Source organism: Lolium perenne, chromosome 5 (genome assembly GCF_019359855.2).
Source record: "Lolium perenne isolate Kyuss_39 chromosome 5, Kyuss_2.0, whole genome shotgun sequence".
NCBI classification, from domain to species: Eukaryota; Viridiplantae; Streptophyta; class Magnoliopsida; order Poales; family Poaceae; genus Lolium; species Lolium perenne.
Window position 1 is genome coordinate 15,745,547 of NC_067248.2, and position 26,018 is coordinate 15,771,564.

Here is a 26,018-nt window from a genome sequence, read left to right on the forward strand (position 1 = left end):
TAAAAAGATAAATTGTTGCCGATTCAGGTGGAAGCGGGTCAAATTTAAACTACAGGTGCTTGATAGTTTGGTCGTGAATTTTTACAAAAACATTTTTAGGTTCAAAACTACCTATTTCATCATAGATCCAGAAAGTGTTTTGCAATATTCAGGCCCTAGGTAAGAACATGTATGCCTGCCATTTTGGCCACATGTTGAATCAAACACAAGTAATTAAAAAAACAAAAAAAAATGTGAACCTTCGCATAGTGTCATTTCATGTTACCTAGTTGCTAGGGAAAATTGCAAACTACAAATATATCAGATATTCTAGAAAAATCTTCTCGAAAATGAGCTACCTTGAATGAAATTTCATGGCTTTCAAGCCAAATGAACTAGGTCATGACCAAACCATGGAATAGTTTGTTAAATTTTCACCATGGTGGTAGACTGACTGGTCACTGTGAAAATATCCTGATCTGAAACTGTGCAGCATCACTCATCTCTGACTATGAGACTCGTGTAGAAGAGCACGGTTCCATTCATTACATAAACAAAGTCCCTCTGTGCCACAGTATTAGACGTTTTAGGGGCAATAAAGAATGATTGCACTGGATTTCATTAATTAAATGCTGCATCGTTCAGCAGTAGATTAAGAGATTACAACAGCAGCAATCGCAATTGCCAGATTCTCATCCTCCCTTCACCTGTACTAGGGGATGCATACGACCTACCAGCAAAAGACTATGGTATTATGTACACTTGCTTCGCCATCATCGAATCATCGGAAAGACGAAATGCTCGGAGATCTGCACACACTTGGCGTTCTGGAGCCCTCTTTCGCCCCCGAGCTCCGAGAGGACGATTCGCTCCGGAGATCGGACAATCGAGCCTTCTCACGCAATAGTTTGCACTGCAGAAGATCATTTTTTCCGAGTCAGTAAATGACAACATTTAGTTAGGTCAGAATGGAAATATTTTTTCGCACCGATGCACATTATTACCTTTATTTTAAGATCTTCAACCTCGCTCTCCAAGGAGGAAATGGAGCATTGGAGTTGATTTAAGGCTTCCATTGCTTTCAGAAGACTCGCCTCGGACTCATGATTTCTAACTCTGGCTACCTGTTGCAATAGTAGGATTCATGTTTGGTCATGTAACTGGAGCAAGCTCGCATCAACTACATGAGGACGCTGCTTTGCTTCTTAGTAGAAATACCCATACCTTCAGAACACTGGTACACAAACTCGATAGGTTTTCTGCGAGTTTGCTTCTATCCTGTTCGCTTTCCTGTTGATATGTAACAAGCAGGGTAAGTATCAGTGTCCTTGTACCGACCTCAATTCTGAACAGATGGAAACGAAGTGGACGCACCTCTAATTTCTTCCTCAAAACCTCTTCCTCTTCGATCTGTTGATGTGGATCTTTTCCATCCGAGACCATGTAGCGGGCAAGCTTTTGCTTTGTGCGGGTAACAGTGGCCCCTAGCTGCTGCAGCTTTGCACTTAGTTCTTCATTCTGCTTTTTCAGCAGGACATTTTCTTCCTATCAAAGAGTGAATTTTTTTACGAAAGATGGTTAGACGCTGAAACAGCAACATTCAGATATACCAGGACAGTTTAAGAAGTACTCAATACCTTTGTTTTGACATGGTGATTAATTCGCAGCTGAAGATTCTGTTGTCTATTAAGCTTTTTCACTTCATCTTCAAGATTAAAAATTATGGTTTTGTAGTTTGCACTCTCAGCCTACAACATATCAGCCAATTAATATAGCAACACTTACCATGGCAAGAGAGAAAGAAATATGTCCTTTCTTTTGTAGTGGAAACCTTAATTGCCATACCTTCAGCAAGTCAACTTCAGCTACCATAAAATGCTCCTTTTGTCGTAATTGTTCTATAGTAATGCGAGCAGCTCCAAGTTCTGATTGTCTCTGGTTTATCTCATCAATCCAACTGTAGCAAAGGCATTGACATGATGGTCATATAACTTATAATTCAGATTTTGAAGAGCTCGTCGATGGTGAAGTATCTACCTCTGTCTTTCGTCAATGAATTCATTAAGCCGCTGCTTCAACTTCAGGAGCTCATCTTTGGATTCTTCAGTTTGATAAATAGCTGACTCTTCTGTACTCATCTTTTGCTGTTTGTCAGCTAGAGTCTAGAATACGATATGCACATGTTACAAAACTAAATTGGTTTAAATGCATAAACCGAAATGAGAGAATAGGCATTCTTACCGCCCAAGTAGTCATACTCATCTTAACTCCCAACATATCACGAATCACATCGTGTGTCATACTGTCTGTTGCAGCTAATTTCGCATTCAACATGAATATCTACGTAAGAAAAAGGATAGGTTAATAAAACTACAAATGGAATAAAGAGAATGAATTGGAACTTTTAGAGAAATCTCACCTCCCGTTGCCGACTAGCTGCTATGCCCTCAAGTTCCATAATACGCTGTTTTGCGGCACTAAGTTCTTCATCTTTCTCAGAATTCACTTGTTGTACAAACCCCAAGCCAATACATTTAAATGGGGAACCTGAACCTCTAGGTTTCAAGCTAATCTTCTCTGGTCTCGCAGAGCAAGCATTTGTGGATGTATTGTCAGTATTGACCTGCTGTGCCATAGCCTCGAGCTCCATGAACTAACCAAATCACGTTTCATTAGCTTTCTTGAAAATTGTTGATAACTTCACTGGTTGAAATAAATCAGACAGATGAAATTGCTTACCTTCTGCTTATATTCGCGTGCTGCTGCCTCGGCATGTAGGTTTAGCTCTGATATATGTGACTTGCACTGAGCAATCTAGAAAGAAAAGACATTGCATATTGAGACCACCAATATTTGGATAACAGTTATGCTACAAATGGCTATAGGCCGAAAGACTAAACCATTTACATATGGAATGAATGCACCTTTTTGAAACAAAAGGCTATAAATGGTTATAGAATATACCATTACCTCTGATTCCTTTTCAGCAACCTCCTTTTTAAGTATTCTGATACTCTCCTGAGCACCCAGTAGCTCAGTATGAATCTCACTCGAGTATCTGCAGGAAAAACTTAAGCCAACTGTCATCATTTTTTCAAGAACTACGGCAGGAGCTCTGCATTTGATCAAGAATACAAGGAAAATCCAGGCAAAAAGCAAGGCAGTGGGCTCAACCACCTAGCAAGTGAACTAATAACTGCAAAATTCGTAACTGGTAACAAAGCTTGTAATCATGCAAACCTGAGTGAGTCAGTTGAATCAACCATTCCATCTTCCATAGAACTCCTTAATTTCCTAGAGGATGATGTGGATGGCATTTGGTGCCTGACTTTCTGCAGCTCCACTTCTAAATCTTCTCTCTGTATTCTTTGCCGCTCCGCTTCTTCCTTGATGTTGCCAACCTTAAGGGAAATACCCAGTGTTATTGTTAAGAAAAGTTACTGCAGCAATCAACACTGAAATATATGTAGACAGCTCACCTGATTTTCCAGAGCAAATATGGTACTTTCGAGCTCCTCGATTGAACTCTCCAACAGCTTGACTTCTTCATCTTTCATTTCAGCATGTGTCTTCCTTTCATCCGCTATCTGTAAATGTACAAAAGAAGGGTCATACAAGAAAACAATGTAAGCGGTACTAAGAGAGAAAAAAGAAATGAAGTAGCTAGCTGAGCACCTCTCGAGCCTCTGTAGCAATTGCTTCACTTTCTTCCGCCACTGCCTGAGCCATTTCCAGCTTCTCTCTCAAGATAAGCACCTGAGAGTCGCAGCATTTCTTCTCATTTGAAAGCTTGGAGAAGTCACTTTGCAAATTTTGAAGCAAGATGCTCCTTTCATCAAGTAAATTTGTCAGCTCAATCAACCTTTCTTCCATTCTTTCAGTGTCATTACTTTTAAGGGCCAACTCTTCTTTCATAGTGTAGCTGATACGATCAATATGGTTGAGCTGAGATCTCAATTCACTGTTCTCCATAGAAAGTGCATTTAGTTCACCAACTGTATTTGCTAGCTGCACCTCTAGCACAGAGATCTTTTCATTGCCCTCCATGATTTGAGCTTCTAGTAGTTGCTTTCCAGAAAAAAGATTGTCAAGGTCATCCGATTTAGCAGCAACCTCATGTTCTAATGATTTAATTGTTTCATTTAACTCAATAAGTTGATCTGCTTGATCTTTTGCAACAGATGCCGACTCTTGTAGTAGGCTAAGATCAAATGACAAGCCCATTGCCAATTCATCTTTCCTTGCTAATTCAGACTGTAAAACAGAATTGTGGGTGCTCAACTCCTCAACAGACAACTGAACCAAGTCTAATTCATCGGAAAACTTCATCACCATGCTCAATTGTTCATCAATGTACTCTTGTAGTTTAGTGGTAATTTGTTCCAAACATGCTTGAATGGAGGCAGATAACTTCTCTGTATCTATATTAGAAACCAAATGAACCATGCACCGGTCCTTGCGCAGAATATCCAGCATTTCATGTTTCAGTGAATCATTATCGGACCTCAAAGCATTTTCTCTTGAAATTCCGAGTTCAATAATCTCAGCTTTCAACTCAAGATCTTTACACAAGGCTGCACGGGAGCACTGCGATTCCATCAGAGTTTTGACTTTTCCATCTAAATCTGCTTGAAGGGATTTGATGTTGGACTCCAAGGAGCTAACTACATCTTTAAGTTTTGGGTTTTCCTCACTTATTGCATGTAGGCTATCCATAACTTCATCCTTGCTCTGCTTCAGGTTCTTCAAATCAATCCTTATACTACTGTTCTCCTCATGTAAAGCATGAATTGCAAGACTACCCAAATCCTGATCAACTTTCCACAAAGTTGCTTTTGTCTTCAGTTCCTCAAGTACTTCAGTAAAAATAAGCCTTTGTTTTTGCAGTTGTCCTATATGTAGTTCCCATTCTGAAGCCAAAACAACAGATTCAATATCATTTGCAATTGTATTGATCATAACTGACTCATGGTGATAGTTTACAAGCCAACTGCACAACTCAAATTCATTGCACTCTTTCATATCATTTGCGGGTATAGTACTATTCACTTCAGGCAGACTTAGAACTTCAAGCATTGTGTCTTTTAACATTCCATTGAGAAGCAAAGCTTGGTCCAATTGATTGTGAAGCTCTTCCTTTTCTTTGGATTGAGCTGTCAAAGAACTCCTGTTGGTAGCATCAATTTCTTCAGTCAAAATAGATATCTCATTATACATGGAATCTGACCTTGCCAGAATTGCTTCTTCTTGTGCTTGCAAATGCAGAATTTTTTTCTCGAAAGAATGCAATCTTGAGTTCAGTTCAGTTGCTTCTTGTTCCTTCTTTGCAATACGACCAAAACTGTGGTTGATGTCGAGTAGTAACTTTCCTTTGAGAACACTGCACATCTCCAGTTCACTCTTTGCTTTATCATTGTGCTCTCGCAGTGTAGATATCAACGAATTAGATTCAGAGATTCCACTCTGAAGGAAACCATTTTCTGCATGCAACCCAGTAACTCTCTCCAACAAAATCCCCATATGGCAGAGGTGCAGCACAGAAACAGCACAATCTTTTCCAATCATCTCTAACCAGTTCTCCTCCAACCAAGTTCTTACCAACTCCACGAACTGCCGCAGTTCTGACCTCATCCATTTGATATCAGAAGACACAAACTCAAGGTTCTCTGACAGCAAATTCTTCAGGTGTCTGATTCCATCTTCCAGTTCAAGAGCTACCTCATTAGCTTCAAGCAGGCCTGATTCGAATTTCTTTTCCATATCCATGTAACTTTGTTCCTTCACATCCAGCAGCATCTTCAAACTACTGATCTCCCCTAGCAAATTATCCTTTTCAGTAACAAACAAAGATTCCTTCTGTTTGAACTTCTCCGCTTGGAGTTTTGCGTTTCCATTCGCTTCCACCAGTGCCTTGACTGTAGACTCTGCATCAGCTATGGTTAAATGCGCTTCTTGAAACTGGGCCATAAGAGTGAAAGCCTCAAATGATTTCTGCTGCGCAAGACCTTTTGCCTCTGAGATCTCAAATTCAAGTGCCTGAATGAATTATCACAATTATAACAGGAATCAAGATCGACCTCAAGAAATTGAATGCAACATTCCATCTGTAAATACAACCTCTGCTACTTCTACATAAAGAATAAATAACAACATTCATCTGTTCTGCAGGGCAAAATAATAGTGGTGCATCTACTGAACCAGAGCACTTTCACGTAATCCACTTCTCATCATGTATCAACGCATTGAGGCACAAAGATTTTTGCACAAATGATGCATCCCTACATGTACTTTTTTATTAGGAGTCTTTTTTACTGGAAAGAGAGACAAGTCTACTGTGTTATTTATGTTTGGGCAACGTAGAAAAAAGTCTGCTTTGAATATGCTCATTTACAAATCCAACTGAAGCCTAATCCATTGTCCAGTAAACCACAAAAGAAATTACAGACAATAATTTTCAATGAAAGCCTAATGGCTTATAAAGTGTTACCTCTTTCTCTTTATGCCATGAAACAAGTGATGCTGTAGCATCATCGTTTTTTTCCTGCATCTTTATTTCCAATTCTTTCAGTCTAGCTTCATAGCACTTATGTTGATCGGTTATTTGTGACTTCAGTTGAATGACCTCGGAACTTAGATCTTTAACAGTTTCTCGACTCTGGAAAAGGCCTTCTTTCACATTTTTCTTTTCTTGCAGCAGCTTGGCCATTTGAGATTGCAATGTCTGCAATTCATAAACTGCAGACTGCATCTCCTTACTAAGTTGGCAAAGGGTCGCAGCGTTGCACTGCTCTCCCACTTCAAGGGCTCCAAATGTTTTAAGTTCAGCCTAAAAAATGGAGTAAAATATGTTCATGACATGAATTTTCAAAAATTGATACTCTCAATAATACATATATTGATTAACAGGAGGAACTTACTGACATAAATAGTACTCCCTCCGTCTATAAATAGATGTCTGAGGTTTGTATAAATCTATGTATATAGATATTAAATAGCGTCTAGGTACATCTAGATTTAGACAAATCTTAGACGTCTATTTATAGACAGAGGTAGTAGTTGTTTGGTTCACCTTGATACCAAATAAAAGAGCATTATCTTACCCGGTCCTCCAAATTCAAGTGTGAATTTTGACAAACTTCTTCAGGGTCCACAGAAAGGCTTGACTCCAACATGTTGAATCCAACTCCAAACTCACGTATAATACCCTTTGCCTTCAGAACATCTGACGACATTCGTAACAAAACAGTATTTTCTTCACTTTTTAGCTTCTCAAATGTCTGCTCCTTGTCCTTGGCCTGACTCAATGAATGAGCTATAAGTTTCTTTGAGTCGTCTAATTGAGTCTCTAGATGATGGATCTCTCCTTCCATCCCCTTCAGTGATGATACATAGTTTTGTTCAAGAACCTCCTTCTGCACAAATGTTGCAATGGATTCATCCAACAGAAGGTCTACTCTCCGAAGATCTTCAAGTAACTGTTGCTTCGCTTGTACATGTTCAGATACTTGAGATCTTAAAAGAGCAATTGATTTTTCTTGATCATTCCTTTCCTGTTGATGCATCTCATTTATTGCCTCCATTGCTCCTCTTAAGGATCTCAACTTCAGATCCAAGTCGCATTTTATGTCATCTGCCTCTTTCAACCGGCTTTGGAGCTCTTCAAGTAACTTCTCTCTGTCAGCTATACCCTGACACATCTTCTGGACTTTATCCTCAACCCATCTTCTTTGAGAAAAGGACTCCGAAATAAAGGCAACCTGGTCAGAGGCCTCATCAAGAGAAGCATTTCCATTCACAAGAAAGCTTTCAATGTCGGCAGCTAATCTGTCCCAGTCATGGGTCAGGAGCTGAATTTCCTTTTCTTTTTCCTCAATTAGCTCAGAAAAGCTTTGGTTTTCTTTCATCGCCACAAGTAGCCTATCATTCAACTGTTTACTTTCCAGTTGAAGCTCACCTAGGCTTTGTTTGGTCAACTGCTCATTTTTGTTACTGGCATCTAACTGTTGTTGGAGCGATAGAAGCTCTTCCTGTAAGCTCTCCCAGTCATTGGTCAACATCTGAATTTTCTTTTCTTTTTCCTCAGTTAGTTCACAAAAGCTTTTGTTTTCTTTCATTGCCTCAAGTAGCCTATCATTCAACTGTTTCCATTCCAGTTGAAGCTCATCTAGGCTTTGTTTGGCCAACAGCTCATTTTTGTTACTGGCATCTAACTGTTGTTGGAGCAATACAAGCTCTTCTTGCAAGCTCTCCCAGTCATTGGTCAAGACCTGAATTTTCTGTTCTTTTTCCTCAGTTAGTTGACAAAAGCTTTCATTTTCTTTCATCTCCTTAAGTAGTCTATCATTCAACTGTTTCCTTTCCACTTGAAGCTCATCTAGGCTTTGTTTGGCCAGCAGCTCATTCTTGTTACTAGCATCCAAATGTTGTTGGAGCGATACAAGCTCTTCTTGTAAGCTCTCCCAGTCAGTGGTCAACAGCTGAATTTTCTTTTCTTTTTCCTCAGTTAGTGTAGAAAAGCTCTCCTTCTCTTTCATCATTCCTAGTAGCCTGCCATTCAACTCTTCCCTTTCCAGTTGAAGCTCATCTAGGCTTTGTTTAACCAACATCTCATTTCTGTTACTAGCATCTAACTGTTGTTGGAGCAACACAAGCTCCTCCTGTAAGCTCTCCCAGTCATTGGTCAACAGCTGAATTTTCTTTTCTTTTTCCTCAGTTAGTTTACAAAAGCACTCCTTCTCCTTCATCATGCCAAGAAGCCTATCATTCAACTCTTTTCTTTCCAGTTGAAGATCATTTAGGCTCTGTTTGGCCAGTAACTCATTTTTGTTACTAGCATCTAATTGCTGTTGGAGTGATATAAGCTCTTCTTGTAAGCACATAATCACCTCAGTTGTTTCAACTTCAACCTGTCTACAGACTTCATCCATTTCTTGCTCGGCAAATTTGTCAGATGCCTGATCTTTTTGGTACCTTATATTTAAGTCTTGTGCCTTCTCAAGAGAAGCTTGCATCCTTTTCAGCTTTCTCTGCAGAGGTGAATCTTCATTTTCGGAACGCTTCAAAAGATGCATTTTGGGCTCTGCACTAGCCAACAGAATCTGCTTACGGTGGTTGTCAAGCTCAGTATTTAATCTTGAAATTTGTCTGTCCCTCCTCTTTAGAATCTCAATGCTTTGCTGATTATTCTCCTTCAACTCATCTAGTTCATTTATCAACAAAATCTGCTGTGACTCAAGAGCTTCAATAACAGATCTTGCATCATCCAATTCGCTTCCTATGGCATCACTCTGCTTGCAAGCATGAAGGATACGTAAATTTGCCGCCTTCAGCTCATCACCTAAGATGGTAGTTCTTTCCTGAACCTCTCCACGGGATGTCCTCTCTTCTGCAAGAATTGATTTAAGTATGTCCAACTCCAGCTGCAGGATTAATATATCTTCTGTGTTCCCCATGAGAGCCTCATGAGAACAATCTTCCATTCTCGCACATGCATGAGAATGACACTGGAGTGTCCATAAAATCAGAAACATAATGTCAGGTTTTCTCATTTTTCACTATAACAACAACAATTTCAGAGAAGCTATTGTCCATACCTCAGATGAACTACAGCATTCCTCCCTCTTTGTCAATTTGATGGTACTCAATTCGTTTTGCAGATCAGTTATTTCCCTGTGAAGTAAAAAATATAGTTGCTGAACAAAATAGATTTCAGCAACAAAATGTTTGCTAGCTCTGATGTATGTGATTAAACAATTACCTTATTAGTTTTTCATTTGATTCTAAGCAACCTTGCAGCTCATTCCTGCAGGTTTCCAACTCTTGACAGGTCCTTCTCAACTGAAAATGAATTGAGAAACAAACAAAGACCAACATCACTTCACAAATGCCATCAACATATGGCCATCGCAGTTTCAGACAACATAATCATAACCAAAGATAAAATCATTCTCTTGAGGGGAAAAGGTACCTCTGTAGGTAAACTTTCAGGCTCACTCACTAAATTGGAGCGAAGTTGTTCTGTGTCCTGAAAATACCAATAAAGATTAACATATATGTAAGCCAATCTGTAGGAAAAATAAAGGTGGGAAGAAAAGCTAATCAGGAATTAAACCTCAAACTTGTCTGAAATGTAATTTTTGTGCCCAGTTAGTACCCTCTCCTCAAGTATTTGCAAGACCTATCAGCACAAGGAATACTGATTAAAGAAACCTAGTACAGTACTAATTAGAATCACAAAGTGAAGGTTAATATAAACCTGATTTCGAAGGTTGGAAACTTCATCCAACAGAACCTCCCTCTCCCCTTCATTACAGAACTTCTGGTACCTACAAATACATCAGAAATGTTTTAGTACTATGCAACGAATATTCATGCATGATGGTATAGACTATATGTACCTCTTGAGTTGGTTTGATAAACGAATATTTTCAAGTGCAAAACGGGTTACTTCCGGATTTTTGTCGACTTTTGTACGAAGCAATTCTATTTCTTGTGACAAAGTTTTGTTATCTTCCAGTAGATATGATTCTGCTGGCAATTTGTTATGAATAAGAGCTTCCATCCGGTGAATCTTATCTTCTCGAAATTTCAGAGTCATCTTAGCACACCTTGTATCCTCCTCTCTTTGACTAACCTAAGAAGATGTAATGGAAATCATTACAGGACCTGTTAAGAAAATTATAGATAGTTTCTACATAATTTTTCTGTTGTTGCTAAAAGGTACCAATCGGTTCAACTGCTCAATTTCAACTTCAAGTTGCTTTACTGCAGTTTCTGCCATTGATTCTCTTCGTAATGCTCCTCCTAGTGCTTCTTCCAGTGATCTCTGCATCAAGATAATTTAATTACGAAGGATTTTCCATGACACACACACACAGCATTAGTCTAATCCATGATTCCAATATGTATCTTCAGTAAGATGTAGGAAAAACTCAGCAGTCACTCAATAAAAGACGTTTGTTGTGATAATGAACATGACTTTTTTTCGAGAAAACACGCGTTTCTTTTCATTGCAAAGAAGAGTTTGATACAGATATACGCCTCCAACGAGGGCTACAGTTTAACTTGACTTGAGTTTAACTAAAATGTTAATAGCTTAATAGCCTAGAACAAGATTAAGATAGGTTAACGTTGTGGGTTTCCAACATGTGGACCCTGAAATAATGAGTACAATTTAAGGAAATCCTGAAAAAAATGTATTACCTGATTATTTGAAACTCTTACATCTTGCAAAGACTGTATGTTATGGGCATCACTGTAAATATCCTCGTCCACACTCATATGATCAGCACCATCGTCAGCATTACCACCGGATCTTCCACAAATATCAGTAGTGAATGGTAACGTTCTAGTAACACGTTGGCGCTTGACAACAGCTAGCTCCTCCTGATTCATATAAGGAACCTCGTTCAGTTAAGAATAATGTTATATGGAAAGAAAAGCGTGATTAATATTCTGCAGGCATCACCTTTAGGAGACGGATTTGATGTTGCAATGCTAGAACATCTCCTGAAGCATCTTCATTCACAACCGCCTTAAAATTTGAAGAGACAAGAAGTTGAAAATGGTTAGTAACCTAAGATATGTTCGAAAGGAATGCTGATCCGAAAGACAAATACTTACATTGTTTTGAATGAGCCTTGCACGCTGAGCAAACTTTAGGGTACTGAGTGTTTCATTGCTGGAACTATTTTAACACACCAAAAAATGAAAAAAAGTATGAGGATACGAAACTACATCTCGAACTCTGTCCAAGTAGGATTGAATGCAAGTATAAAAGTCATTACCACAATGAAGGGCTGACGTTTGCGATGATCATGGTCTTGGAGTTTCCACCGAGCGAATCCTGCGAAAGGAGGGGTAAATTATTACTAGGGTACAAGGGAACGCAACAATAAAGACGACAATAATATGGTAACTCAAGGTTGTTACCTGGAGAAGAAACGTTAATCTGGAATCTCTATAAGGAACATGTGTTTGCTTCCCATTTGTAAGATCCACTAAGTTCCTTATCACGAGACTGCAATTCACAATTCCGGAAAGAACACATGGATGAGCAATAGCACAGACAAATCATTTATCATACTATCATAACAACTAAGAGTTCGATATTCAATACAAACCCCAATGTCGAGAGCGATTTGTTAATATTAGCAGCTTCTTTCAGCCGCTCACCTTCGGCACCAGATGTCCTCTGCCTATTTTAGGTAGATAAATTGATATTTCACTTAGCACAATAAACTGTGAGACCAGTGAGAATATTGTCTACTTACCTTTCTGACCCAGCAAGATCAACTAGGTTCAGTCTTGCAAACCGTAAGTTAGTCGTAGACTCTTTCTCCCACCTACTCTCGATAATACATGTGAACACACTGTGAGAGCGGCTGCTCTCACTATTCATATTTGTAGCAGCCACTTTCCTATTCATAGAACCCTGAAGTAGGTTTTAGGAAAGCCTGATTAATTCAAATTCTTTGGCAGCCTGTGGTAAAATATTTGCAAGAAAGAAAATCTAAGAATAAATTTACTTACCTGCATCAAAAGTTTTATTATATCACTGACACAGCCTACTTCAAGTTCAGTCAGATTTTCTACATAGACTCCATTTATATCTTCTCGGAGCTGCACATGAGATCCCATGTTGTAAAATCACAAAAAATGGTGTTGTATCGATAAGTCATATTGGCTTAAGCAATAGCATGACAACGTACAGGGAGATTTGTGGATGAAGGATCAAGAAGATCTGTAATTTGTTCATTGTAAATCTCAAGAAAAGAACATTTGCAGTTGTACTTAAGTTTTTCATCCCTCCTGCTCTCTTCCTCCTGCAGTTTCAGGTTGAACACATAACATGATCAAGATTCATAAAAATATGAAATACTTAATCATGTGGCCAACAATAAATAATATGTTATGCATGGGGAATCTGTTACCGCTCTGATCCTGGCAAACAAGAACTCGAAAATACGTGGTGTCATTCCACGTTCTGAGCTAGGCCTCACTTCCAGATCACTGATTTCGCCAAGCATCGTGTATGTTTTTCCACTTCCAGTCTGCACAGCGCAAAGAATTAAAGGGTTCAAGACTCAAGAGCATGAAAGCAGTTCTTCATGGTGAACGAATAAAACAAAAACATTTCTAACTACCTGTCCATAAGCAAAGACACAGCTGTTGTATCCAGCCATGCAGTTCTCAACCATTGGCAAGCCAGCAACACGGAAAAGCACATCCTGCCAGTGCAAAAGCCATCGGTTATTCTCACAGTCGAAGAAATCGGACCAAAGCATGACATCAAATTGTTTTTCAGGCTGACCTGGCTCACTCCTTCGCAAGCAACATGGTCAAACGTAAAGAGGGTTTCTGGCTGACCAATCCATGTGACACGCTGAGCACTTTCTTGCTTCAAACACCGATTATAACCATGCGCATTTTTCTCCATATTATTTAGCGGGCGGACACGGATGACGACCTGGAAAATAAACCACATGTGTAAAGAATGTGTATGATGATGCGGAAATCATGTGATGGCGAAGTTGAGTCTCCAACGTATGTGCTGATTCATAATTTAAAGCTTAAGTACATGCGTATATCGTTATAACTGCGAACAAAGTTCTTGACTCAAAAAGGAAGAAAAAGCAGTCAGCAAACTTATATTTCAGCCATCTTCAGAATAGTAACTGACTAAACCTAGGTTGGAAGAAGTAGTTATTTTTCCCCATTTCAGTGCACAAAATGAAATTCTGGGGCTATCAATCAGGACCGAATCAATCTGTAACGTGAGGTAAATGGGTGTACACAATGTATACTTGCCTGCATCAATCAGAAAAAAAAAAAAACAGATTGCATACCTGCACATTGTTGTCCATCCAGAAGGAGGGATCTTCCCGCAGCTCGAAATGCGGCACCTCGGCAGAACACACCGCCGCGGCCTGCCCAAACGACACGGGCGTGCCCCTGGACTGAGCCATCATAGGGAACCCCAGCGCCCGCGCACCGCCGCCGCTCGCCATGGCCCTGGACCCGCTCATCCCCGCGTGGTACGCCGGCGGCGGCTTGGAGACGCTCTTGGTGGGCGTGCTCTGCCCGGACCCGCCGCCCTCGGACGAGGCCGCCGGCGCCCTGGCGCGGTGCGCGCGGGGCGTGGTGGCGCCGTACGGCGTGGCGCGCGGCGGGTGCGGCAGCTCGTCGGCGCGCGGCGGCGGGGCCCACCCGAACCGGGACCGCGCCGCCGCCTTCTCCGGGGTCCGGAACGGGAGCTTCGAGGGCGTCGGCGCGGGGGGCTCCGGCTTCCGCTTCAGCCCGGATGATGAAGACGCCGGGGCCGGCGGCTGGATGGCGAGGAGGGGCGGGCGGGACGCGGCCGCCGCCGCGGCGTCGGGGTCCGCGGCGGCGAGCGAGCCGTCTGCCGGCGCGTTCTCGTCGGCTTCCGGGGCGGGAGAAGGCCTCGCCGGGGCGCGCCGGACGGCGCCGAGATCCCGCACCATGCCGAGCCTGGAGGAGGTGGTGGATGTGGCGGCGGCGGCGGTGGCGAGGAGTATCGCGAGGCGGCGAATGGTGTAATGCCGCCGCCGCAGCCGCCGGCTCTAGACGCTTCTTCTTCGTCCGCGGGCGGAGATCCAGGGGTGGTCGCCGCGGCTGAAGATTTCGAGATTTGGGGATTCGGAACAGTCGACGTCACTCCGGCGCCGCAGATCGGGCTCGCGCGCCTCCGAACCGGACCTACCTACCTAGGTATAACGCGTCGGGCCGCCGGAGCAGCGAGCTGGACGCAGTGGCGCTGTCCGTTCTAGAAGGTTCTAGAACTCTCTCTCACACACACACTGTGGGGAAGGGGAAGGGGGGAGAAAGAATGGATTTTTGGGTATCAGCAGCGAGGTGGTCGAGGAAGTGTGGGGGTAGGTCGTGGAGGGTTAACGCAACGGGATGTGGATCGGGGGTTCGAAATGGACGGCCACGATCGGATCGCGGCCGAGTCCTGACCCCGCTTGGACGGGTTCGAATTTTCGGTGGCGGCGACCACCGCGTTTGAACTGAAGCTCTTGTCTTACTCGCACGACGATGTAGTGTTCAACTGAATTGAATTGCAATGATCACGTGAAAATGGTGAAACGTACCACCATTCCGTAATTCTTGTCTTCGTAAATTTGGATTTATCTAATGTAGAAATATTTGGTAAATACTAGTAGTAGACAAATTTGGATCTGCGACAAGAGTTATGGAACGGGGGAGTAAAACTAGTACTACCTCCGTTTCAAAGTAAGTGTCACGAATTTTTTCTAGATACGGGTGTATCTATAAGCATTTCAGTGTGTAGATTCTATGTAGAAAAGATTACGACACTTATTTTTGGAACGGAAGGAGTACGTGTCGTTTCAAAACGCATCGTGCAAGAGGGGCTCCAAGGAGCGTGGTTTATGCCCTGTGGCCCGAACCTATCCAGCAACAATTGTAATGAAATTGGCAAGGTTTGGGATAAAGTCACGGCGGTATAGCTGGACACCTTGGTAGACGATTCGTTGGCTCGGAAGTGGGAGGTGACCGATTCTTAGCATGCTGGGTTTGGCTTTCTTTGATGGTAGCATCGAGGCAGAGGGGGCGAAGAAGATTTTGAGATCTCGAGATCCGCACAGTTGCTTGTTCTTTGTGCGGCTAACTTCACACAACATGAGTCGGGCAGCGGACCACCTCCAGCGGTGTGGACTACACCAATCGGCGTCGGGATCTCTATGCGATTAGGATCCGAAAACGATCCATCACCTCCTCTTCGATCACGTCTTCTCCCACGAGGCGTGGGTTCACATTTTTTTTCTCCTTGGGCAAGCCTGAGTGCATGTCGTAATCCGGCACCGTCTCCTCCAATGGTGGACGACCAAAACAACAACGCGGCCAGAGTGCAATGATATTTGGACAGGAGTGACGCTGGCATTTTGGTTTCCGTAGTGTCACCAAAATGACGTGGTTTCAATGGGATAACTCTTCGGTCTAAGTGGGTGTAGGCTAGCGGGCTTATTTCGTAGCGTTTGCTTTCCTGCCACCAACGTCGAAGCAGTTGCTAGTGCATGAGTAGTGGTTTTCCTTTCTAGGAGCCGCTAGCCTTTGTTGCGGTAGGATAGCCGACAGAGTGGCCTCATAACTCTTATCGCTTGGCATTTCTTCTTGAAATGTGATTCAACCTAATTGTGAATAGTGATGCTACTTATAGTAAAATTTGCCTTTTCTTTCTTGGGTTGCACGAGTGTTGCTAATTTTTGTCGAAGTTTCCATAGACATTTCAAATGCTAGGACGAGGACAAATGCACTAGTACACACCAAGGTGCTAGTACATCCACTATGTCCTTGTGAAATCTAGGATTTGACCCTTGGAGAGGTAGGATAACCATCCTTTATAGCCGCCCAGCCAATAGTTGATTCCCCTCAATCTGATCTATAATCCATAGGAACTCTATGCTTGCAACTTAAAAAGGTAACTATAACACCCCTCCTTGTAAGAAGGATGTTACCACAACCACAACAAAACTTAACATGCTAGTGGAAAGCTCCGGCAGCACCTTCCCTGTACTATCGGACATCCACAACAGGAAATTGAAACAAACACAATATATTTATAAGAGTACTACAAGCGGAAGCATAAACAAGCTCATACAACACATACGGAGCTAGATGATGAAGTCCCACCCTGCTACGCCACAGACAAACAACCCAGATGGTCACGACTACAAACCAAACAAGGTTTATACTTTATACACATCAAGCAAACCTAGCGATCATGAACCATAAGCCAAAGCATGTGAGATGTCATGATAAAGCTAGGTGAAAGCAAGGGTGGTGTAGTTTGTGAGTGCACATCCGTGGGAGCTACGCGTTTCCAACCACTTGCAAACCATCGATCAATAAGTTGTACCTGAAACAAAACCACAAGGGGTGAGTCGCAAGACTCAGCAAGTATACAACATAAGCATGGTCAATATTGGAAAGTAAGAACATGACTCCATCTCTGCACATGTGAAAGTAATGCTCGAACTTCCCATCCTTGGAGTGAAATAGGTATGCATGAGGAAACAATGCAATCGAATAAGACCGTGACTAGGCTCTGAGCTTTTGCCGGCAAGCTGAGGAGGGGCGACGTCTCACCACAACTCCTTTCCATCTCACCAAGTGAGAGGACCATAACATGGGGATGGACACGAAGGACCATACGCTCGCAAAGCGAGGATCATTCCTTGGAATTGGGAAGATACGCCCATGATGGATTTTGTATCAATAAGAACCAAGAATAACCAATCCCTATATCATACTAGTGGTATGGTGCATTGGAATGTACACTAGGAAATGTCATGTTCACCATTGCATGAATATAAGTGAATCATATAAACATGGGCATATTATAGAAATGAATATATCTTGGATTGCCCGGTGTACTCGCCTCAACTGCTATGCGAGGGAGGTGGTGTGAGGCTACCTCCTGCGGGGTGGTGCTGCAACCTGCTGTAACAACATGCATACAAGGCTCAAATATTGCACCATAGCAAGGCATGACAAACAAGCACATACACGATCCTAATCGCAACCCTGGGAAGCAACCCTTTGCTGCCCCTTCACAAAACAATTCAAAACTAGAGTTTGAAGCTCGGAACGAAGCAAATGATATGGCTATGGATTCACAAGAAACATACCTACAAATAAGTTCAACTATACAAACTCAGATTATGAACTTAACTAGCTCATATCTAGCAAATACTACTATGCTGTTCACAGATTTCAGAATATGAAACAGCTGACTTTGGAAATTCATAGCAAGATAAACAACCATGGAATTTAAGTAAAACAAGTTAATCTATGAAGTACAAGATACCAGATAGCTGTACCCCTGTAGAACACCAATTTATCTACCATGGAATAGCATGAAAAGTTATGAACAACAACTATGATAACACTGTTTTGTGAAAACGGATCAGGAACTTGTTTTTACCGCTGCGACTAAACCGCTCAACCAAATTGAGTGAATGACCACTCAAAACGATCGCAGGAACAAGACCTACAAATCATTCCAAACAAGCCTCCTCTGATTCGGCCATCTGGGTACTCGAAATTGTAGATTTATGTCACTGCATACACAGGAACAGTAAAAACAACAATTCCCCATATTCCCCTTACATAGGGTTCCTAATCCCAAGCTTATGCACCATGAATCCAATATCAACAGAGGGTATGAGCTCATAAAAGATGGGGATCCTCACCTCTATGGTGAGGGCACAGGGATTTGGTGAAGGGGAAAGTTGGAGGGCCTTATTCTTCTTCTCCTCCTCTTGCTCCTCTTCTTCCCTCCTCTTCTTCCTCAAGATCAGAACCAAGAGCTGCACTTGGAGGTGGGATGGGTCGTGGTGCAGATGGATTATTGAGGGGAGACGGGGTCAGGGAGGTGGAGCTGAAGGGGAAGCCATGGGGAGGATGGAGAAAGGAGGTGCCATATGAGAGAGGAGGTGGAGCTCTCAACTTGGGTACCGCAAGGAGCAAAGATTGGGGATGAGGATGGGCACTCACGGCTGTGAGGTGATAAGAAGGGACAGTTTTCAACTATTTATAAAGTAATAAAGAGATATTTTCGAAGTTCCAAAATAATCCTAGCCATTTAAAAGAAATATGCAATTGAAAAGGCATCCAGTCTCCGATTTTGGAGTATGGGTAGTCCATTTCGACCATCTTGACGAGGCCAGCACAACTATGGAGTCGGATTTTTGATTCAATGAACCAATTAAAAGATGGGTATTAAGAGTCGAAAGATATGTTTTTATTGGAAAAAGGTTATCGGGAAACCGGGGTGTTACAGTCTCACCACCTTAACGGGAACTCGCCCTCGAGTTCTTTATCTCATTGTACTACTATAGATACTTAAGCAAGCATATAGAACACAACAATAAGATTTGTTAAGGGTTAAAACGTACCATCAGAGAACAATTCTGGGTACTTTTCACGCATTTGGGACTCAAGTTCCCAAGTTGCTTCTCGCTCCGTTTGATTTGTCCACAGAATCTTGACATATTTGAGCTTTCTGTGTCGCAACACACGCTCAGACTCATCAAGAATCTTCAAAGGACGAGACTCGAGTGTAAGATATTGCTCAATGATGACTGGCTCGGAAAGAATGAGACGTTCGGAGTCTTCAAGGTATTTCCGAAGCATGGAAACATGGAAGACGTTGTGAACCCCACGCATCGATTGTGGCAACTCTAGGTGGTAAGAGAGTTTTCCAACTCGAGCAACCACAGGAAATGGCCCAACATAGCGAGGACTAAGCTTTCCTTTGGTGCCAAACCTCACAATTCCTTTAGTCGGCGACACCTTAAGAAGCACTTGGTCACCAACCTGGAATTCCAGAGCTCGTCGTCTAACATCTGCATAGCTCTTTTGCCTGCTTTGTGCGGTAAGCATGTTCTGGCGGATCTCCGCCACACGATCCACGGTTTGCTGAACCCAATCCGGTCCAAGAACTGCCCGCTCGCCTACCGAGTCCCAACAAAGAGGTGACCTACACCTTCGTCCATAGAGAACCTCGAAGGGTGCAGCCTTGATACTTGCATGATAGCTATTGTTATATGCAAACTCCACAAGGGGCAAGTGATCTTCCCAATTACCTTGCCATGATAGGGCACATGTGCGGAGCAAGTCTTCGAGGGTTTGGATGGTACGCTCAGACTGACCATCCGTCTGAGGGTGGAAAGCCGTGCTAAATCGGATCTCGGTACCCAAGGCATTCTGCAAGCTCTCCCAGAATCTGGAGGTGAACTTTGCATCACGATCAGAGATGATTGTTTTAGGCACACCGTGGAGACGAATAATCTCACGTGTATAGATTGGAGCTAGTTGACTAGCTGTGTTTGTGGTACGGATTGGAATGAAATGTGCTGACTTGCTGAGACGATCCACAACAACCCAAATGGAATCCTTACCTCGCGGAGTGCGGGGTAGGACAATGACGAAGTCCATGGTGATATCTTCCCATGGCCATTCCGGGACCTCAAGAGATTGCAGCTTTCCAGCATGGCTTTTATGTTCGGCTTTGACTCTTTGGCAAACGCCACATGAAGCCACATACTTCGCCACATCGACTTTCATACGCTTCCACCAAAAGTTCTGCTTTAGATCGTGATACATTTTGGTCTCACCGGGATGGACTGTGTAAGGAGTGCGATGTGCCTCTTTGAGGATATCATCTTTCACCAGGGCCTTTTGCGGAATGCAAAGGCGACCTTGAAATCGCACAACTCCTCTACCATCAATGGTGAATGGACCCACCCTTCCTTCTCGGACGCGCCTCGCTGCCTGCATCAGCAAACGATCTTGTGCTTGTGCTTGTCTAACACGCTCCACGATGTCAGACTCAAGGGTTAATTGGATTTCTGCTTGTGCGGTGCCCGCATAGCAAAAGGAAATATCCATTTTCTCTAGCTCAGATGGAAGAGTAGCCACTATAGGACCAACTACTTTTCGGCTCAAAGCATCAGCGACCACATTGGCTCGGCCTGGCTTGTAGTCGATGGTAAGATCGTAGTCCTTGATCAGTTCCAACCACCTTCTCTGCCTGAGATTTAACTCTTTCTGAGTGAAGATGTACTTGAGACTCTTGTGATCAGTATACATGTCACAAGCCTTGCGATAGAGATGATGTCTCCATATCTTGAGGGCATGAACAATTGCAGCCAATTCTAGATCATGGGTTGGGTAATTCTGCTCATGTGGCTTCAGCTGCCGGGATGCATAGGCAATGACCTTATCATCCTGCATGAGCACACAATCAAGTCCAAGTTGTGATGCATCGGAGTATACGGCAAAACGCTTACCTGGTTCAGGTAGCGCCAAGATGGGAACGGTCACCAATCGCTCCTTCAGATAACAAAAGCTCTTCTCACGAGTTTCATCCCAAAGGAATTTGGAATTGACTTGCGTCAGCTTAGTCATTGGCTTGGCAATGGTGGAAAAGTTCTTCACAAACCGACGGTAATAACCGGCAAAGCCTAAGAAGCTTCTTACTTCCTTAACATTGGTTGGCCTTGCCCAATCAACTACGGTGGAGATCTTACTTGGGTCAACAGATATGCCATGTTGGTTGATCACATGGCCGAGGAAGCCAACTTCTGAAAGCCAGAACTCACACTTCTTCAACTTGGCATAAAATTTTTGTTGCCTCAAGGTTTCAAGAACAATTCGTAGATGACGAGCATGATCTTCCTCCGTCTTGGAGAAAATAAGAATGTCATCAATGAAGACAACCACAAAGTTGTCGAGGTAGGGGTGGAACATGTTGTTCATTGTCTCCATGAAACAGGCCGGGGCGTTCGTCAGACCAAATGACATGACCTTGAACTCATAATGCCCGTACCTGGTAGAGAAGGCAGTCTTCTTGATATCTTGCTCTCGAACTCGAATTTGATTATAGCCAGATTGTAGGTCAATCTTAGAGAATACCTTGGCTCCCTTCAACTGATCAAACAAGTCCTCAATGCGAGGGAGTGGATACTTGTTCTTGATTGTCACCCGGTTAAGACCACGATAATCAATACATAGGCGCCAGGTACCATCTTTCTTGGAAACAAAGAGAACCGGTGCGCCCCATTCGGACACACTCTTTCGGATTAGTCCTTTAGAGAGGAGGTCGTCCAATTGCTTCTTAAGCTCTTCCTGAAAGGGTCGAGGCTAGACGATATGGTGCTATTGAGATGGGTTGAGTACCAGGAATCAACTCAATGCAGAACTCAGTGTCCCGCTCTGGGGCATGCCTGGAAGCTCATTTGGGAAGACATCAGGGTAGTCACACACCGTTGGTATTTCTTGGATGCACAAGGGGGTACTCGGCTTTCCAAGAAGAGTCCACAGTATCCCACTCTTTGGAGATGGTTGGCCTGGAAAGAGACTAGCCAACACCGACAATGTTTGTGGAGGTGCACTAGCTTGGTAGACACACTCTTTCCCAGAGGGTGAGTCAAGGGTGATGATTCTCCAAAAGCAAGAGATCACCGTTTTGTAAGTTTGTAACCAATCCATGCCAAGAATCACATCAAAAGGCTGGAATTGAAGGATGAATAGATTTGCAGTGAAGTCTTCATCCTCAACAGAAATTTCACAACCAGGACACACAACGCAACAAGAAAGGAGTCCACCCGGGGAATTAACTCTCACTGGTTGCGAGATTTCTTGCCTAGACATATTTGCCCGATTCGCGAAGTCTAGCGATACGAATGAGAAGCTAGAACCAGAATCAAATAGTACTAGAGCTTCGAGTGAGTTGACTGGTAGAGTACCTGTGACAACATCTGGACGTCCAGCTGAGGATGATGAAGGTAGTGTATAAAAACTCTGTCCGGCTGGTGCAGGTGAAGCACAAATCTGCGGGACATTTGGAGGAGCATGGGGTGCTGGATAGTTTGGTGGCCCTGTGAAAGTTGGTCGGCAGTAATATCCTTGAGGAGGAGGTCCCCAAGCAGCATACGGATAAGGCGGAGCTTGAACATTCCTCATTGCTTGGACAGAGCCATGAGAGGATACAGGTGCAGATGAAGATTCAGCTTGAGAAGACACTGGCTGCCACTTGATGATGCTAGCGGGGTTCGACTTGCAAACCCGCTCCATGTGACCACTTTTGTGACAACCATTGCAAATACCAGACCAATTGCACTCATTGGCTCTATGGCCTTCGCCACACTTGAAACACATCATCCCTTGCCCTGGCACTGGACGGTAAAACACACGTGGGCTAGAGGAGGATTGGGCCTTTTGCATCTTTGGCTTGAAGTTCTGGGAGGTAGACTGCACATACTTAGGTTTCTTCCCAGAGCGGCGATTAGACCTACCACCATCACCAAACTCTCGCTTCTGGTTTCCACCTGGAGTAGAGAAGTTACTAGGGCCACCTTGTGTGGAAGCTAGGGCTGGAGGTGAGCCATTCTGTAACTCAAACTCTATCTTTTTGGCTTTCTCAACCAAGGAAGAAAAACTGGAGGATCCAGCAGCACTAAGCACAACACGATACTGCTGCTCTAGTCCATCCTTGAACCTCCTTGCCTTCTCTTTATCATCACTAACCACCGTTGGCACAAAGCGAACGATGTCATTAAATTCGGTTTCATAGTCCTGGATGGTTCTATTACCTTGCTTCAACTTGTTGAGTGCATTTTCCATCCTCTCAACATAGGAGGCTGGATAGTACTTCTCAATGAACTATGTTCGAAAGAACTCCCAAGTTGGTGTGCCATGCTCTGGAGGTAGAGAAGAACGAACATTCTCCCACCAGATGTCTGCATTGCCCTTCAGCTGGATGGCAGCAAACATCAATTTCTGGGTTGGTTGTACTTGCATGACTTCAAGGCGTCGTTCCATGATGCGCAACCAATCAGCTGCCACAACAGGAGAGCCGGTCCCATTAAAAGTGTCAGAGTGTACCATAGACCAAGTGAGAAGAGGATTCACTTGTCTGGGGCCAAAAGGCTCATTCATTATGCCCTGAACATTGGCAGGAGCATGAACTGGGGCTTGGGCTTGCTGACGGAGTGTGTGAAGTTCTTGCATCAGCTCACGCCACTCAGCTTGGGGTGGTGGAGCAGCATCATTGGCAACATCAGGATCTGCAACAGATTCATCACCACTCTCCTCAACTGCAGGTTGGACACGCTTGCGTCCTCGACCTCGGGGGTTAGCATCAGCAGCAGCTTTTGCCCGGGCAAAAGGTACCCGGTTTCTACCGCCTTTACCCTTTGGCATCTAAGGAACACAAGGAGAAAAGATGAGTAAAGAAATATAAGAACACATACTTCAAACAGAATTAAGATTGAAATATAAACCCAAGAGACCCGAAAACGAGTACTACTCGAACCACAGACTGCTTAAGAAGCCTTATAAAAACACTACAAGCAATCAATGCACAAGAAATAAGGCTTGCAAGCACATAACAGAAAGGAAATCGTTCCTACTGTGCACCAGTGTGTCAAGTTTTAATGTTATTTAACCATCTAATCAAGTTTTATTACAAAACGTTGTAACATACTAGTAGGAGAATTGGGATATTTCACCCAACCTCAAAAGAATTGACGTCCTCGTCAATTTGAATTTTGTATATATTAATAAGCAATCAACATCTAGCAAGCAAGCAAGTATTCACAGGTCCTAAGATCTTTTCTTTGGTATACATGCTTACACATGTATAGCAAAGTTATAGCTTAGCTGATACCAACTATAACACCCCTCCTTGTAAGAAGGATGTTACCACAACCACAACAAAACTTAACATGCTAGTGGAAAGCTCCGGCAGCACCTTCCCTGTACTATCGGACATCCACAACAGGAAATTGAAACAAACACAATATATTTATAAGAGTACTACAAGCGGAAGCATAAACAAGCTCATACAACACATACGGAGCTAGATGATGAAGTCCCACCCTGCTACGCCACAGACAAACAACCCAGATGGTCACGACTACAAACCAAACAAGGTTTATACTTTATACACATCAAGCAAACCTAGCGATCATGAACCATAAGCCAAAGCATGTGAGATGTCATGATAAAGCTAGGTGAAAGCAAGGGTGGTGTAGTTTGTGAGTGCACATCCGTGGGAGCTACGCGTTTCCAACCACTTGCAAACCATCGATCAATAAGTTGTACCTGAAACAAAACCACAAGGGGTGAGTCGCAAGACTCAGCAAGTATACAACATAAGCATGGTCAATATTGGAAAGTAAGAACATGACTCCATCTCTGCACATGTGAAAGTAATGCTCGAACTTCCCATCCTTGGAGTGAAATAGGTATGCATGAGGAAACAATGCAATCGAATAAGACCGTGACTAGGCTCTGAGCTTTTGCCGGCAAGCTGAGGAGGGGCGACGTCTCACCACAACTCCTTTCCATCTCACCAAGTGAGAGGACCATAACATGGGGATGGACACGAAGGACCATACGCTCGCAAAGCGAGGATCATTCCTTGGAATTGGGAAGATACGCCCATGATGGATTTTGTATCAATAAGAACCAAGAATAACCAATCCCTATATCATACTAGTGGTATGGTGCATTGGAATGTACACTAGGAAATGTCATGTTCACCATTGCATGAATATAAGTGAATCATATAAACATGGGCATATTATAGAAATGAATATATCTTGGATTGCCCGGTGTACTCGCCTCAACCGTTGCGAGGGAGGTGGTGTGAGGCTACCTCCTGCGGGGTGGTGCTGCAACCTGCTGTAACAACATGCATACAAGGCTCAAATATTGCACCATAGCAAGGCATGACAAACAAGCACATACACGATCCTAATCGCAACCCCGGGGAAGCAACCCTTTGCTGCCCCTTCACAAAACAATTCAAAACTAGAGTTTGAAGCTCGGAACGAAGCAAATGATATGGCTATGGATTCACAAGAAACATACCTACAAATAAGTTCAACTATACAAACTCAGATTATGAACTTAACTAGCTCATATCTAGTAAATACTACTATGCTGTTCACAGATTTCAGAATATGAAACAGCTGACTTTGGAAATTCATAGCAAGATAAACAACCATGGAATTTAAGTAAAACAAGTTAATCTATGAAGTACAAGATACCAGATAGCTGTACCCCTGTAGAACACCAATTTATCTACCATGGAATAGCATGAAAAGTTATGAACAACAACTATGATAACACTGTTTTGTGAAAACGGATCAGGAACTTGTTTTTACCGCTGCGACTAAACCGCTCAACCAAATTGAGTGAATGACCACTCAAAACGATCGCAGGAACAAGACCTACAAATCATTCCAAACAAGCCTCCTCTGATTCGGCCATCTGGGTACTCGAAATTGTAGATTTATGTCACTGCATACACAGGAACAGTAAAAACAACAATTCCCCATATTCCCCTTACATAGGGTTCCTAATCCCAAGCTTATGCACCATGAATCCAATATCAACAGAGGGTATGAGCTCATAAAAGATGGGGATCCTCACCTCTATGGTGAGGGCACAGGGATTTGGTGAAGGGGAAAGTTGGAGGGCCT

General features: G+C 43.1%; 1 protein-coding gene across 1 annotated transcript; it reads right to left on the reverse strand.

The window, feature by feature from the left end:
- Window positions 1-485: 485 nt before the first annotated feature.
- LOC127298901 (kinesin-like protein KIN-12F) lies at window positions 486-14,614 on the reverse strand. Its single transcript, XM_051328770.2, has 36 exons — window positions 13,827-14,614; window positions 13,292-13,447; window positions 13,125-13,208; window positions 12,912-13,031; window positions 12,690-12,803; window positions 12,511-12,600; window positions 12,252-12,412; window positions 12,102-12,176; window positions 11,911-11,998; window positions 11,766-11,824; window positions 11,602-11,665; window positions 11,447-11,512; window positions 11,182-11,364; window positions 10,703-10,804; window positions 10,377-10,612; window positions 10,235-10,304; window positions 10,091-10,156; window positions 9,947-10,003; window positions 9,737-9,816; window positions 9,573-9,648; window positions 7,080-9,482; window positions 6,467-6,805; window positions 3,655-6,015; window positions 3,459-3,566; window positions 3,220-3,380; window positions 2,950-3,037; window positions 2,719-2,793; window positions 2,399-2,632; window positions 2,221-2,319; window positions 2,017-2,141; window positions 1,825-1,936; window positions 1,617-1,727; window positions 1,354-1,524; window positions 1,204-1,269; window positions 984-1,103; window positions 486-892 (listed from the first exon to the last, which is right to left on the reverse strand). The coding sequence occupies exons 1-36, from the start codon at window positions 14,460-14,462 to the stop codon at window positions 761-763; spliced, it is 9,288 nt and encodes a 3,095-aa protein (XP_051184730.1). The 5' UTR covers window positions 14,463-14,614; the 3' UTR covers window positions 486-760.
- Between the last annotated feature and the right edge of the window lie 11,404 nt (window positions 14,615-26,018).

Excerpts from the sequence above, each read along its gene's own strand:
- LOC127298901 (XM_051328770.2), bottom strand. The coding sequence starts at position 14,462 with ATGGTGCGGGATCTCGGCGCCGTCCGGCGCGCCCCGGCGAGGCCTTCT. Across the intron at positions 10,004-10,090 it reads ACATTTCAGACAAGTTTGAG|GACACAGAACAACTTCGCTC; the intron begins GTTTAATTCCTG and ends TGGTATTTTCAG. Across the intron at positions 3,038-3,219 it reads GATTCAACTGACTCACTCAG|ATACTCGAGTGAGATTCATA; the intron begins GTTTGCATGATT and ends TTTTTCCTGCAG.